At 43.6% G+C, this 12,706-nt stretch overlaps 1 protein-coding gene across 2 annotated transcripts in view; it reads left to right on the forward strand.

The window, feature by feature from the left end:
- Positions 1-12,706, forward strand: part of LOC135915745 (zinc finger MYND domain-containing protein 19-like) — an 89,367-nt gene that overhangs the window by 52,909 nt on the left and 23,752 nt on the right. The window contains exon 5 of one of the 2 annotated variants that reach the window (XM_065448865.2): positions 1,703-4,379. The exons of the other annotated variant lie outside the window; for it this stretch is intronic. Within the exon in view, the coding sequence (XP_065304937.1) occupies positions 1,703-1,990 (288 nt within the window). The 3' untranslated portion in view covers positions 1,991-4,379. Of the gene's footprint in view, positions 1-1,702; positions 4,380-12,706 lie in introns of those variants that run through there. 2 annotated transcript variants of the gene reach the window in all.

A 12,706-nucleotide genomic window follows, 5' to 3' on the forward strand; every position in this document is an offset into this window, starting at 1 on the left:
CGAGCTGTATTATGTCGTCGTCTTTCAGTCCGTATTGTTTGGTGGTGATATGGCTGACCATTCGCATGATTTGGAAGGTGGTCTGCCTGAGACGTTGGATGGTGTATGCGCCTCTGCCGTCCTGTTGTATGTGGAGGCCAAGAATGCGGACGCGGTTTTTCTGTGGGTATTTCTTTGTCGTCGAGGGTGAGTGTGATGTGGGGCAGTTCATTGAGTTTTTTCATGATTTCTGTCGAACGACTAATAGTTCTGACTTCTCGGGGGAGCACCGGAGTCCACTTGTTTTTGCATATTGCTGGACGGCGTCGGTCACTTGTTCAAGGGAGTATGTTGTGTATTGATCACATAGTTACGCTCAATAATAGTAATTATGACTGGCATAGCAGTGGACCAATGAGAAAAAGTAGAAGCCTGAAAACATATTTAAGAGTTAATTTTCAAATAATCGTGTTTTCTTTTAAGGACCAGGCTTATTGGCATCTCCGTCTAAATTTTCTGCACTGTGGCATTTATTGTATGGTTTATATTTTCAGAAAGTACTGCATCCACATGAGCCTATTCTGTTGCGAAAACAGATGGAACTTTTGTTTCATTCTGTACACTAGTCTTATACACATAATTACCTGTAATTGCACATGTAATTACTCACGTAGCCATTCGTGATTAGTTCATAATACGAGAAGGGGTGCAGTGCATGAACAGAAAACGCAGAGTAGAAGTACATTACGCACATTTGCGTACCGTCTTTGTGCATGGCCCACCTCTTAGTATGAACGAATGCACAACTAGCCCAATTAGATGTATTGCTGGGCTCTGTAATTAGTAGCATCACCGTAACAGTGTCCTCGCTATCGCTTAAACTGTTATCTCGAGCGGCGACTGACCGAATGCCTGCCAATGAAGACGTGCTCTTGTCTAAGAGCACCTTTCTGAACCCAGGTGCTAAACATTATTCTAGCATTCAATGTATATGTAGATGACATGAACTGAGTAGTTAAATTGCACTTGTTGTATCCATAGCAGAGGGACGCAGCCTAGTGTCTATGGCATTGCCCAGTTGAGCTCAATCAAGGTCTTGGTTTCGACCCCCTGCCGTAGAGGCCGCATTTCAATGAAGGCAGTATGCATGAACACTTGTGCAGTTCGTCAAAATTATTCAGTAGTACCCCTACTGCACGCCCCACAATCAAGTCGTTCCTGCATGTAGCCATGTCTTTTAGCAAGGTTTTCAGCAGAATGAACAAAGCTGACTCATTAGGTCTTGTCACAAGACTTTGCGTGCTACTGAAGTCAAAGGCGATTATAACTTTGTCTCGTATTCGCTGAATAACAAGAGTGAGTAGATAAATATATCATAAAAATTATACACGTCACTGTTTTTCACAGGTGTTTCACTTCCACTGTGCTCCCTCGGACCTAATGGATGCCTCAAAATAACTCTGACTAAGCAGAAGTGCTTAGTCAATGTTCGGGGCCCTCACCGAGCCTCAACGCCGCTTACTTACTCTTTGAGCAAAGTAGAAGCAAGGCATTGACACAGTGTGTGGCCATCATTACATGGTGTACTTAAAGAAGTACACGTCGTTTATAGCATCAAAATGGTGCTCAAATCTATTTCTGGACCATACAATGAATTTTCTGGCGGCTTCAGTGATCACAATGTCTCTTGTGAACATGCAACCGTCCTTGGGATTAATTACAGGGGAGAAGCTCTGTCAGCGCAGTCTCCGTCGTCGTTACCACTCAAGACCAAGAGAAACCCCAGAGCAACAATCGCTGGGGCTTGATATGCAACTTCAAGATCAGGCAGCAGTCTCCAGCGGATGACCTACCGGCGAAAATTCCAGACGCTGTCAATGAGGCTCTCGTAGCCGTAGGCGCGAGCTTCTTAGAAGAAAGCGGGCACAAGGGCACAGAATTTTATGCACAGAACAAAGCAAAACAACTGCAGGTGAATTTGAAGGAAACAATGCGACCTATCTTTGCCTAAGCGAAACATCCACAGCAGTGAAGGAAACAAAACAGAACATTCTTCTCGATGACTATGTGTCATTAATGAATGAACTAAAGAACAAATTAATGCAAGATGCCCCCCGCCAAAACAAAACCCAGATTCTAACATTGGCTCCACAATTCTGGTCGCGGAATAAAATTACGAGCTTCTTTGGCACGTCTGAGCGACGGGTACGTGAGGCATTGAAACTCAAGTCCAATTCCGGAGTCCTGAGCGTGCCGCCACCAAAGAAAGGTCGGCCTCTAAGCAAAGAAGTTACTTGTTCGATCCAACAATTTTATGAGGATGATTCAGTGTCCCACTGCCTTCCGGGAAAAAAATACTTGTTGCTTGGTCGTCAAAAGCGTTTGGTGTTAATGAATTTAAAAGAAATGTTCAAGAATTGGAAAGAAACTTCAACAATGACTTGTGGTTTTTCTTGCCAGCCTTCGACCCGCACATTGCGTGTTAGCAGGGGGATGTGGCACACACACCGTACGCGTCTGTATGCAGCATCAAAATTTTAAGCTTATGCTCCACACTTCTGGATTGAGAGACCTGTGAGGAGCTACTGGGAACAGTGTGCCAACTGGACAGTGAGCCGTGCATGTTCGACAACTGCAGCAGTTGTCCAGGAACAAAGCACATCGAAACTCTGCTCAGGAACAGCTTGAATCTTGACGCCAAAGAGAACGAAAGCATAGTGGTTAAGCAGTTGGTGAGCGGCACGCGGTGCAGTCTCGAGTCACTTCTGCTTTCACTTGAGTTCTTTGAAAGGTTCTTGGAGATGCTGAAGAAACTCAAAGGTCACCGTTTTATTAACAAACAAGCACACTATTTCAGACAGTTGAAAGCAAACTTAACCAACAATGAAGCAGTTGTTTTAACGGATTTGGCCAAACATTATCATGTTGTAGTACAGGATGCACCACAGCAGTTTCACTGGGCCAATATGCAGGCATCGTTGCATCCAGTAGTTATTTATTATCGAGCCACGGAAGGCAGCTGTGATCCAGTTTCCATCATGTCCTTTGTTGGGATTTCTGATAGTCTCGATCACGACACCACTGCCGTCTTTGCGTTCCAAGAAGCAATACTAAAAATAGTCGGACAAGATCTTCCTGCAATCAAACACATTCCCTATTTTTCCGATGGGGCTGCTTCTCAATACAAAAACAAAGAACTTCATCAATCTTTGCCACTGCAAAACATATTTTGGAATTTCAGCCGAGTGGAACTTTTTTCGCAACGTCCCATGGAAAGAGTGCTTGTGACGACGGCGTAGGAGGAACAGCGAGACATTTAGCAGCGAAAGCAAGCCTACGAAAACCATACGAAGATCAGATCTTGACACTGCACCAGCTCTTAACGTGGACAAAATAATATTCTCGGCATCAGGGCAATATGGGTACCAAAAACTCTTATCGATACAACAAAGCTGCTCCTTGCTTAAAGGTACAATCATGCAGTTTCCATCAAGAATACTCACAAGTACCACCACTTCAAGCCCACCTCCCACGCTCTTCAAGTTGGTCTGACTTCATGCTCAAAACTTGAGGAAATCATTATCTCCAGGTAAAATTCAACTGCTTGAATTGTTCATCGTCCACACACGATGGTTTCAGCGTGTTTGCAAAAGGAGCAGTTTGTCATGAACAAAAGCAGTGCACAATCGCCTGAGTACGTTGTTGCACTTCTTGCTCTTAAATGCGCTGCACACCGCAGGCCAGTTTCGTTTTTTCTGTGCTCTCGTTTCCAAATGAGACAAGTTGTCCACCCTGGGAGGTGCATTTGTTATTGCAAGACCTCAGATACCATGGAGGAAAGAAACAAAACAGGAGTGGCGTGACGTCATGTTTTCGAAGGAGGAAGTGCAGCCATGTTGGTGTGCTATCTTCGTTTGCGCCTCCAATCAGTGGTTCTGCAGCTCGACAGCGGATGGGCACGAAGTTTGAACTTGCATTGTTACTAACTGCCAGAAGTGGTGTGCTGCCTACGTGCGTCAAAACAAAGCCTGCGAAACTTGTGTAGCAGCTTTAGTAAAACAGACGCGCTCCTGTTTTTTTTCCGTGGCACGTTGAAGATGACGACGAAGACCCGCACCGTGATTGCTTGAGTGTATGTTCCTGGCTGACACTCACCCTTACAGACTCAAACACAACTTTCAAACTTACACACCATACTCCAAAGTCAGCTTTTTTCGCTAATAAAATGTGCTGCGAGAAAAATACCGGCGGAAAAATCTTATCTCGCTTTTCAGAGACCGAGAGCAGCAGCGAAAGCTTCGGGAGCGCGGTTACTATGGCAATGTTGAAATTTGGATACCCATCCCAGTGCTTCTTTGCGATAAACAGCACATGACTTCCGCCACACTCTCTACGTTCGTGCTGGTCGGAGCCTCTCCTGGGTTTCCTTCCTCCATGTCGGATGCAATAAACGTGTCAAAATCAATAGCATGTGTTTTTTATTCCTGCGTTCCGACATATGAAAGAATGAGTGTGACCACTCTAAACACTCATATACACAGACTATTAAGCACAACTGCGAAGGAAAGTATCTGATGCTCTTCTTATTCTGTAACGTAAAAGTAAGTCAAAAGTGTACTCCTCTAGGCGGATCTGGATTAGTCTTTCCACGCTTCAACATATATAGTCTGACTTCTCTGGCAGATATCGCCAATAAAAGTTCTGATGTCTTGCTAGAGCCACTACAGAAATACATTGTAGCTGTAGGTACTGGAAATATTTGCACTTGAAATCTCCCTCCTTTTATTTAAAGAAATTATTCTGGCCTGTTAATGCCTAAGAGATGTCATTCTTGCCTTATTCTGAACACTGCTGCAAGAAGACCACCAGGGGAAGTGCAAGCATTTAAACGTATTAGGTTTTGTGTAAAAAAATAGTGCATTTTAGAATTGCAGCCGCAACCTTTGTACAGTCGATAGCTCGAACGAGCCTTCCCATTTTTTCTTCCGTGATCGCAGACTGGATATTAAATCCTGCGCTTCACAAAGGTCAGCAGACTGCCTCATTCGGTATGAATTTAACATTTAACGAGAAAGAGAGGGCGAGTAATTAAATGCATTTCTTTCCATCTTTTTAAATGCAATCATTTGAACTTAAGCATGCCAAAGCATTTAATGACGAGTCGACATCATTCCTCTAACATTGCCAACATGGTCGCTAAAACACAATTGTGTTGGCTGATATTCGCTACGTATTTGCCGTAATAAAGCAACATATTCTTTTCTTATTCAAATGTTTTCGCCCATTTCTAAATCTTCATGTACATAACTGCACTCTGTACTCACCGGCGTAACTTTCCAATGCCGCGTGACGACACTATGTGCAGGCTGACATCCGGTTAAATGCGCTCTGTTGGGGCTTGCATTTTTTATTGCCTAGGCCAATTTCGAATAAAGCACTCGAACAAACACTGAGCTGATTATCTTGTCTAGATGTTCCTCCATCAACTCGGCAAATTTTGCATCCGCGCAAGTTCTACTTGCCACTAGGGCACTTCCCTACGAAGGGAAAACACGTGCAAGCACAGAGACCAGTATAACACAAATTCAAAAATCTTTCTTGCTTAAAACAAAAGGTAATATAAAATGTTTCTCAGTTTGTAGAAAATGGATGTTTCTAATAAATACGCTATTTAGCATATTTTTACCCCGACCGCCTCAATGCTACATTTAGGACTAAACATAGGCTAAAACTAACTTTTTTGCAACTTTGTCGCCAGCTGTACAGGCCATTTCATGTTATATTCGTCCGAAATTATTTTTCACTTGCAGTAAAACTTGCTGGCAATTAGATACTATGAAATCCAACCTTTCGGTAAAAGTGATGTTTCTGCAAAAAATTCCCAATATGCACCAAATTTTGCATATTTAGTGCCGTATAAAAAACTTACGGAAGCGTAAAGATCGATAGAACCTTTTCAAATGAAAAGCCTATCTTCATTCTCATGGGCAAATCGTGTGCTCACCTAATTAAAGAGAACATTTTTTGACAGTGCATTTTACGACTCATCCTTTCGAGGTTCACATGTTCCTAAAAAACTTCACATGTTCCTAGCGGTGCTGAAAAACTTTTTTTTCGCAAAAATGTTTTATAGAAAGACTTCTTGCTTTAAATAGATAGTCCTCAATTTTTTTTCCAAAGAAATCGCCGATGGTTGAGCACCAAGGTTGGGACAGTTGGCGTGGAATGACCCATATATATGCAAGTGAAGACGCTGTCACTATGGTGTGGTTGGTTCGGCAGCTGATTGCTCAAGGTTCAGTCGAACGATGGTCAGCACACTGATTTTGTCAGTGCCGTCAACAAGAAAATCTGTCGCAGGTCAACAACTCGCGCTTGTCAGTTGCGTCGTTGCCGGGCTGGTATGATAAAATTCTTTCAGTGACGCGCTGTACTGAATAGTAAATTTTCTAGCCATCAATGAAAGGCGACAACTACCTGGCTCACTGTGCAGTCTAAACGACTCGGACAAAGCCCTGGCTGCTTTGTTTTAAAGTGGAGTTGTAGTCTTGTGCTACACACGTTTTCGGTACTGCAACGACATCATGCTACCAGAGGAGTTTCAACACAATGTATGGCACGAGTGTTAGCAGCAGGGCATGCCCTTTTTTTCTTCAGGGGACTTTCTGGAAAATCCTTCAAATACAGTCGCCGATAGACAAATCGGATACGTAGAATCCGGACATGCTTCGTAATCCGCCTTTCTCATGGCGCGGCGACACATGCGCCTTGCCTTAGTGGCTTGCGACTCATTTGCTAGGGCAAGGTGCATGCGCCGTCGTGCCATGAAAAAGGCGGATTATTGAACATGTCCGGATTGTCGGTATCCGATTTGTCTGTCGGCGACTGTATTTGAAGGATTCAAAAAATTTTTGCTGCATGACATTCGTGAGCTGACGTCCTTTAATAGCGAGATCATTCTATGATTAGTTGGAAAAGTGGTATAGGGCCCCTTTAACTCCCCGTTACACGCTGCTGCAGTGCTTTTTCACAAGCCAGCGCAAGCTAAGCAAGGGAAAGTGGACCAATTTGCTGATGCCAGCACCACTCTCCTCACCCAGTTATTTGCTTTCATTGCGCTAGCTCGGCTCAATCACTTTTTCGCACTTCTCGCCTCTGGTCAGCCAATTACCGAGTTTATTCGAATCTAGGCCGGTAGTTTTCTTTTTTTCAGATAATCGTATCCCAAACTCTAGGGTCTGCTTAGGTTCGGGGATATTAAAAAACACACCATTTCGTGATTGAAAATAAGTGTGGTGCATAACCAGCACCATCTAGAAAAGTCAGTACAGTGAAACCTCGTTAAACCTTAGTTGGCTGGAGCTTGTAAAAAGTATGTACTAAACAGTAGTACTGCTTAAGAGGAAGCTTTAATTCGGGCCCAACTCCGACACGGCCTATTCAAATACATGCAACAACGCAAAAACGTTTTTATGAGATAACCCCTGGACCGATTTTGATGAAATTTGTTGCATTTGAGAGAGCAAGATAAATTCTAGTGACTGATGGAAGCAGAATTTTGATTTAGGGCTTGAATTTTGTTACAAAGATTTTCAAAAATTCAGAAGTTTGAAAAAAATAGAAGCATGAAGTTTACAAACTAATAGCTCTGCATCAAGAACAGATGTCGTGGTTCTGTAAACGGCACCCATTAGATCATTCAAAGCGGACAAATATCATGTCATTTTACATCTTACGTGAATTTGTTACATTGTTTACGTGGGTTCTGCAAAAATTGCAATTACATATTATTACATTTTTTGAGGTTCATGTGTAACATATCAAATTTGTCCGCTTTAGATGTGCTATCAGATACAATTCACAGAATTGAGATATCATTTTTTCTTGTTGAGTTAGAGTTGTAAACTTGATAGTTTCATTTTCTGAAAATTTGCAATTTTTGTAAATTTTTTATAAAATATTGACGGCCTAACTCAAAAATTTGAAACCAACAGTCACTAGATTTTAAGTTTATCTTTTAAATGCAGCAAACCCAGTCAAATTTAGTGCAGTGGTTGCCGAGAAAAACGAATTCTCCTTTTACATGTATTTAGATAGGAGCACCCGAGCTAAAGCTTCCTCTTAACCGAAATAGCATGACATTGCCGACTTACCTGCCGAAAATGCAACTTGGAGAGAGAGTGCGATGACAGGGAAAAAAACGTGCAATATTTATCCACTTTGCGCGACAAAAGTGTTATTTTTGTTTGATGCCGCAGCGGCCTCAAACTTGCTGAAGCTGTGAGCCAGCTTTTCAGCCAGCCCCCTCTTCCCGGCAAACACTTGCATGGCAGATTCCTTGTTTGCGTTGCATGTTCTTCGTGCACGCGGCAGTAGCGCTGCAGAAGTCGTGAGGCGCCTTTTTCATTGCGATGTGCTGTTCTCGTTGCAACAATTGCATTCGTGAGGCTGACGTAACGTGCAACTTCTGCCACTCTCAGGCTGTCGCTTTCCGTCTCGTCCTCATCACTGTTGCTAGTCGACACTTTGGCAACAACATAGGCAATGATGGCGAAAAGTCAAACCTCATAGCCGACATCTCTTCGTGGTCACAACAGCGCTGCCGAGCAATTTCTTCATATTCCAGATGCCACTCACTGTAGTTAACAGTAGATCCTTGTCGTGTGCCAGCGCCGAAACCTTTGTGTCACGTTCGATAGCACGAGCGATGTCTAATTTTTCTCCCATGCTGAGCACCCGGCGTCCTTTTTATCCAAGCTTCGGCATGACACGAGTCCTTCGCATGACGCCACAATGCTCTGGCACAGCGCCAAAGTGATGTTGATGTGGCTTCACGCACAAACGCACATGGCCTTTGGAGGCCGTTCTGATCTCTGATGCTCGTTGTTCTGCCAGGCTACCCAGTAAAGATGACGCACCGCCGTGTTTGCGCGACGAAAAGTAGAAACGCTACCTGTTAACCGATACGTACGCAATAAGCTGAAATGGTTTATGCGGATACAAAACACATAATGTTCAATGGCTGCTGAGTAGGGGATTTGGTTTTACTACTTTCAAAAAGAACCTACTGTTCAAGCAGGTACGGTTCAACGAGGTTTTACTGTACCACAGCTGCTACTAGATGCGCCAAAAGCCAACTGAAGTACACAAGCGACGTCGCCGTGGCGTTAACATAATCACTGTAGTGCCGGTTTCAAACGAAAAGTTGTGCTAGCCACAAAGGCATCCTCAAACGTTCAAGCTGGGAAAGACTTCAGCATCGATGAGAAAAACATCCATCATTGGAGGGGGCAACGGAAGACACTTTTTGCGTGTGCTGCAACGAGGAGATGACAGTGATAAGGAAGATAAGGGTGCGATAACAGATAGGGAGCTGTTCACCGAGATCACACCGCGTTTAGGCGCTTACGAGCCTTGCCTCGCTGTCTGCGTATCCGTGGGTGCGTGGACACGAGCTACAATGATGACGTAGAGTGGGCTCGGCGTGTTCATATTGAATAAATGCCGTTTTCATTTTGTGAGCATTCGAGGTAAGTTTATTTTTTCTGGCTTCGGACATTCAGGGGTCAGCTTAGAATCATGGATGGCCTAGATTTGAATATGGTAGATAAGAATAACCTCTAATGGTAGGTAATGCTATTGGCTTTAAAAGCAAACAGTAGTGTCCTCCTATAAGCAATGAGCACGTTTGGTAGGGCAATCAAACAACGCTGTGGGTCACCACCCGATGCTTGCGTCTGCGGTTACATAAATATCACATCAGGAAATCGGAATAAAATCTGAATGGAATCGTATTAAGTTAAACGGCCTCTGGTGAAATACCGAATAAGAACTTGCATTAGGGATGTCATAAACAAAATTCGGTTAATTGTGTACATCTACAGGTTGTTTTTTCTCTTCCCCTTCTCCCCCTCGTCCATACAGAACTTTTGATGTCACTTGTGGCAGATTGCACAATTCTAATCCTTTAACTCAATTACTTCAATAGGCAGACATTACTTTCTAATTAATAAACTGTCGGTAATTCTGTATTTTACCGATTGCTTTACACCACATATTGTAAATTTTAGCTGGCGAGTTTGAAGGCATGTTGACTTGGAATTAATTTTGAGCATGGCACTGCTTTCTAGATAAGCGCCATCAAATTTGCAGTAAAAATCGCGCTTGTTTCACTTTTTGTAACAAAATGTTTTCATTCATTTAACCACAAAGGTAACTAGACTGCCAGTGTATTTCGTCGCTCACATTGGGAATTAATATCTCAACTCGTGTCATCCTCGGAATTTGGTTGAAGTCGTATGATGTAAAGCCCCTCCATCCACGCGCCACCGCTGCTTTCTTAAGTAGCGACAACCTTTGTTGTGCGCCGCCTTTTTCCCTCCCACCAAATCCCTCCCACCATTTCCCGTTTCAAAATTTACGGTTCTGGCGTTTCCGCTTCCTGGAGTTGCGCTGCGGGAATTTCCGCTTTGGCTGCCGTTAGATGGCGGCCGGACAGGCCGCCATTGGAATCTAAACCTGGCAACGTTTAACGTTAAAACGTTATCTAGTGAGGCGAGTCTCGCAGTGTTATTGGAGGAATTGGAGGGTAGTAAATGGGATATAATAGGGCTCGGTGAGGTCAGGAGGACAAAAGAAGCATATACAGTGCTAAAAAGCGGGCATGTACTGTGCTACCGGGGCTTAGCGGAGAGACCAGAACTAGGAGTCGGATTCCTGATTAATAAGGAAATAGCTGGTAACATACAGGAATTCTATAGCATTAACGAGAGGGTGGCAGGTCTTGTTGTGAAACTTAATAAGAGGTACAAATTGAAGGTAGTACAAGTCTATGCCCCTACATGCAGTCATGATGACCAGGAAGTCGAAAGCTTTTATGAAGACGTGGAATCGGCGATGGGTAAAGTCAAAACAAAATACACTATACTGATGGGTGACTTCAATGCCAGGATAGGCAAGAAGCAGGCTGGAGACAAGTCAGTGGGGGAATATGGCATAGGCTCTAGGAATAGCAGAGGAGAGTTATTAGTAGAGTTTGCAGAACAGAATAATATGCAGATAATGAATACCGTTTTCCGCAAGCGGGTTAGCCGAAAGTGGACGTGGAGGAGCCCAAATGGTGAGACTAGAAATGAAATCGACTTCATACTCTGCGCGAACCCTGGCATCATACAAGATGTAGACGAGCTCGGTAAGGTACGCTGCAGTGACCATAGGATGGTAAGAGCTCGAATTAGCCTAGACTTGAGGAGGCAACGGAAGAAACTGGTACACAAGAAGCCAATCAATGAGTTGGCGGTAAGAGGGAAACTAGAGGAATTCCGGATCAAGCTACAGAACAGGTACGTATTCGGCTTTAACTCGGGAAGAGGACCTTAGTGTTGAAGCAATGAACGACAATCTCATGGGCATCATTAAGGAGTGCGCAATAGAAGTCGGTGGTAACGCCGTTAGACAGGAAACCAGTAAGCTATCGCAGGAGACGAAAGATCTGATCAAGAAACGCCAATGTATGAAAGTCTCTAACCCTACAGCTGGAATAGAACTGGCAGAACTTTCTAAGTTAATCAACAAGCGTAAAACAGCGGACATCAGGAACTATAATATGGATAGAATTGAACAGACTCTCAGGAACGGAGGAAGCCTAAAAACAGAAGAAACTAGGAATAGGCAAGAATCAGATGTGTGCGTTAAGAGACAAAGCCGACAATATCGTTGCTAATATGGACGAGATAGTTCAAGTGGCTGAGGAGTTCTATAGAGATTTATACAGTACCAGTGGCACCCACGACGATAGTGGAAGAGAGAATAGTCTAGAGGAATTCGAAATCCCACAGGTAACGCCAGAAGAAGTAAAGAAAGCCTTAGGAGCTATGCAAAGGGGGAAGGCAGCTGGGGAAGATCAGGTAACAGCAGATTTGTTAATGGTGGTCAGATTGTTCTAGAGAAACTGGCCACCCTGTATACGCAATGCCTCATAACCTCGAGCGTACTGGAATCTTGGAAGACCGCTAACATAATCCTAATCCATAAGAAAAGGGACGCCAAAGACTTGAAAAATTATAGACTGATCAGCTTACTGTCCGTTGCCTACAAAGTATTTGCTAAGGTAATCGCAAATAGAATCGGGAACACCTTAAACTTCTGTCAACCAAAGGACCGGGCAGGATTCCGTAAAGGCTACTCAACAATAGACCATATTCACACTATCAATCAAGTGATAGAGAAATGTGCAGAATATAACCAACCCTTATATATAGCTTTCATTGATTACGAGAAAGCGTTTGATTCAGTCGAAACCTCAGCAGTCATGGAGGCATTACGGAATCGGGGTGTAGATGAGCCATATGTAAAAATACTGGAAGATATCCATAGTGGCTCCACAGCCACCGTAGTCCTCCACAAAGAAAGCAACAAAATCCCAATGAAGAAAGGCATCAGACAGAGAGATACGATCTCTCCAATGCTATGCACAGCATGTCTACAGGAGGTATTCAGAGGCCTGGAGTGGGAAGAATTGTGGATAAAAGTTGATGGAGAATACCTTAGCAGCTTGCGATTCGCTGATGATATTGCCTTGCTTAGTAACTCAGGAGACCAATTGCAATGCATGCTCACTGACCTGGAGAGGCAAAGCAGAGGGGTGGGTCTGAAAATTAATCTGCAGAAAACTAAAGTAATGTTTAACAGTCTCGGACGAGAACAGCAGTTTACGATAGGTAGCGAG

The sequence above is a fragment of the Dermacentor albipictus genome, unplaced genomic scaffold (genome assembly GCF_038994185.2).
Source record: "Dermacentor albipictus isolate Rhodes 1998 colony unplaced genomic scaffold, USDA_Dalb.pri_finalv2 scaffold_22, whole genome shotgun sequence".
Taxonomy (NCBI): Eukaryota; Metazoa; Arthropoda; class Arachnida; order Ixodida; family Ixodidae; genus Dermacentor; species Dermacentor albipictus.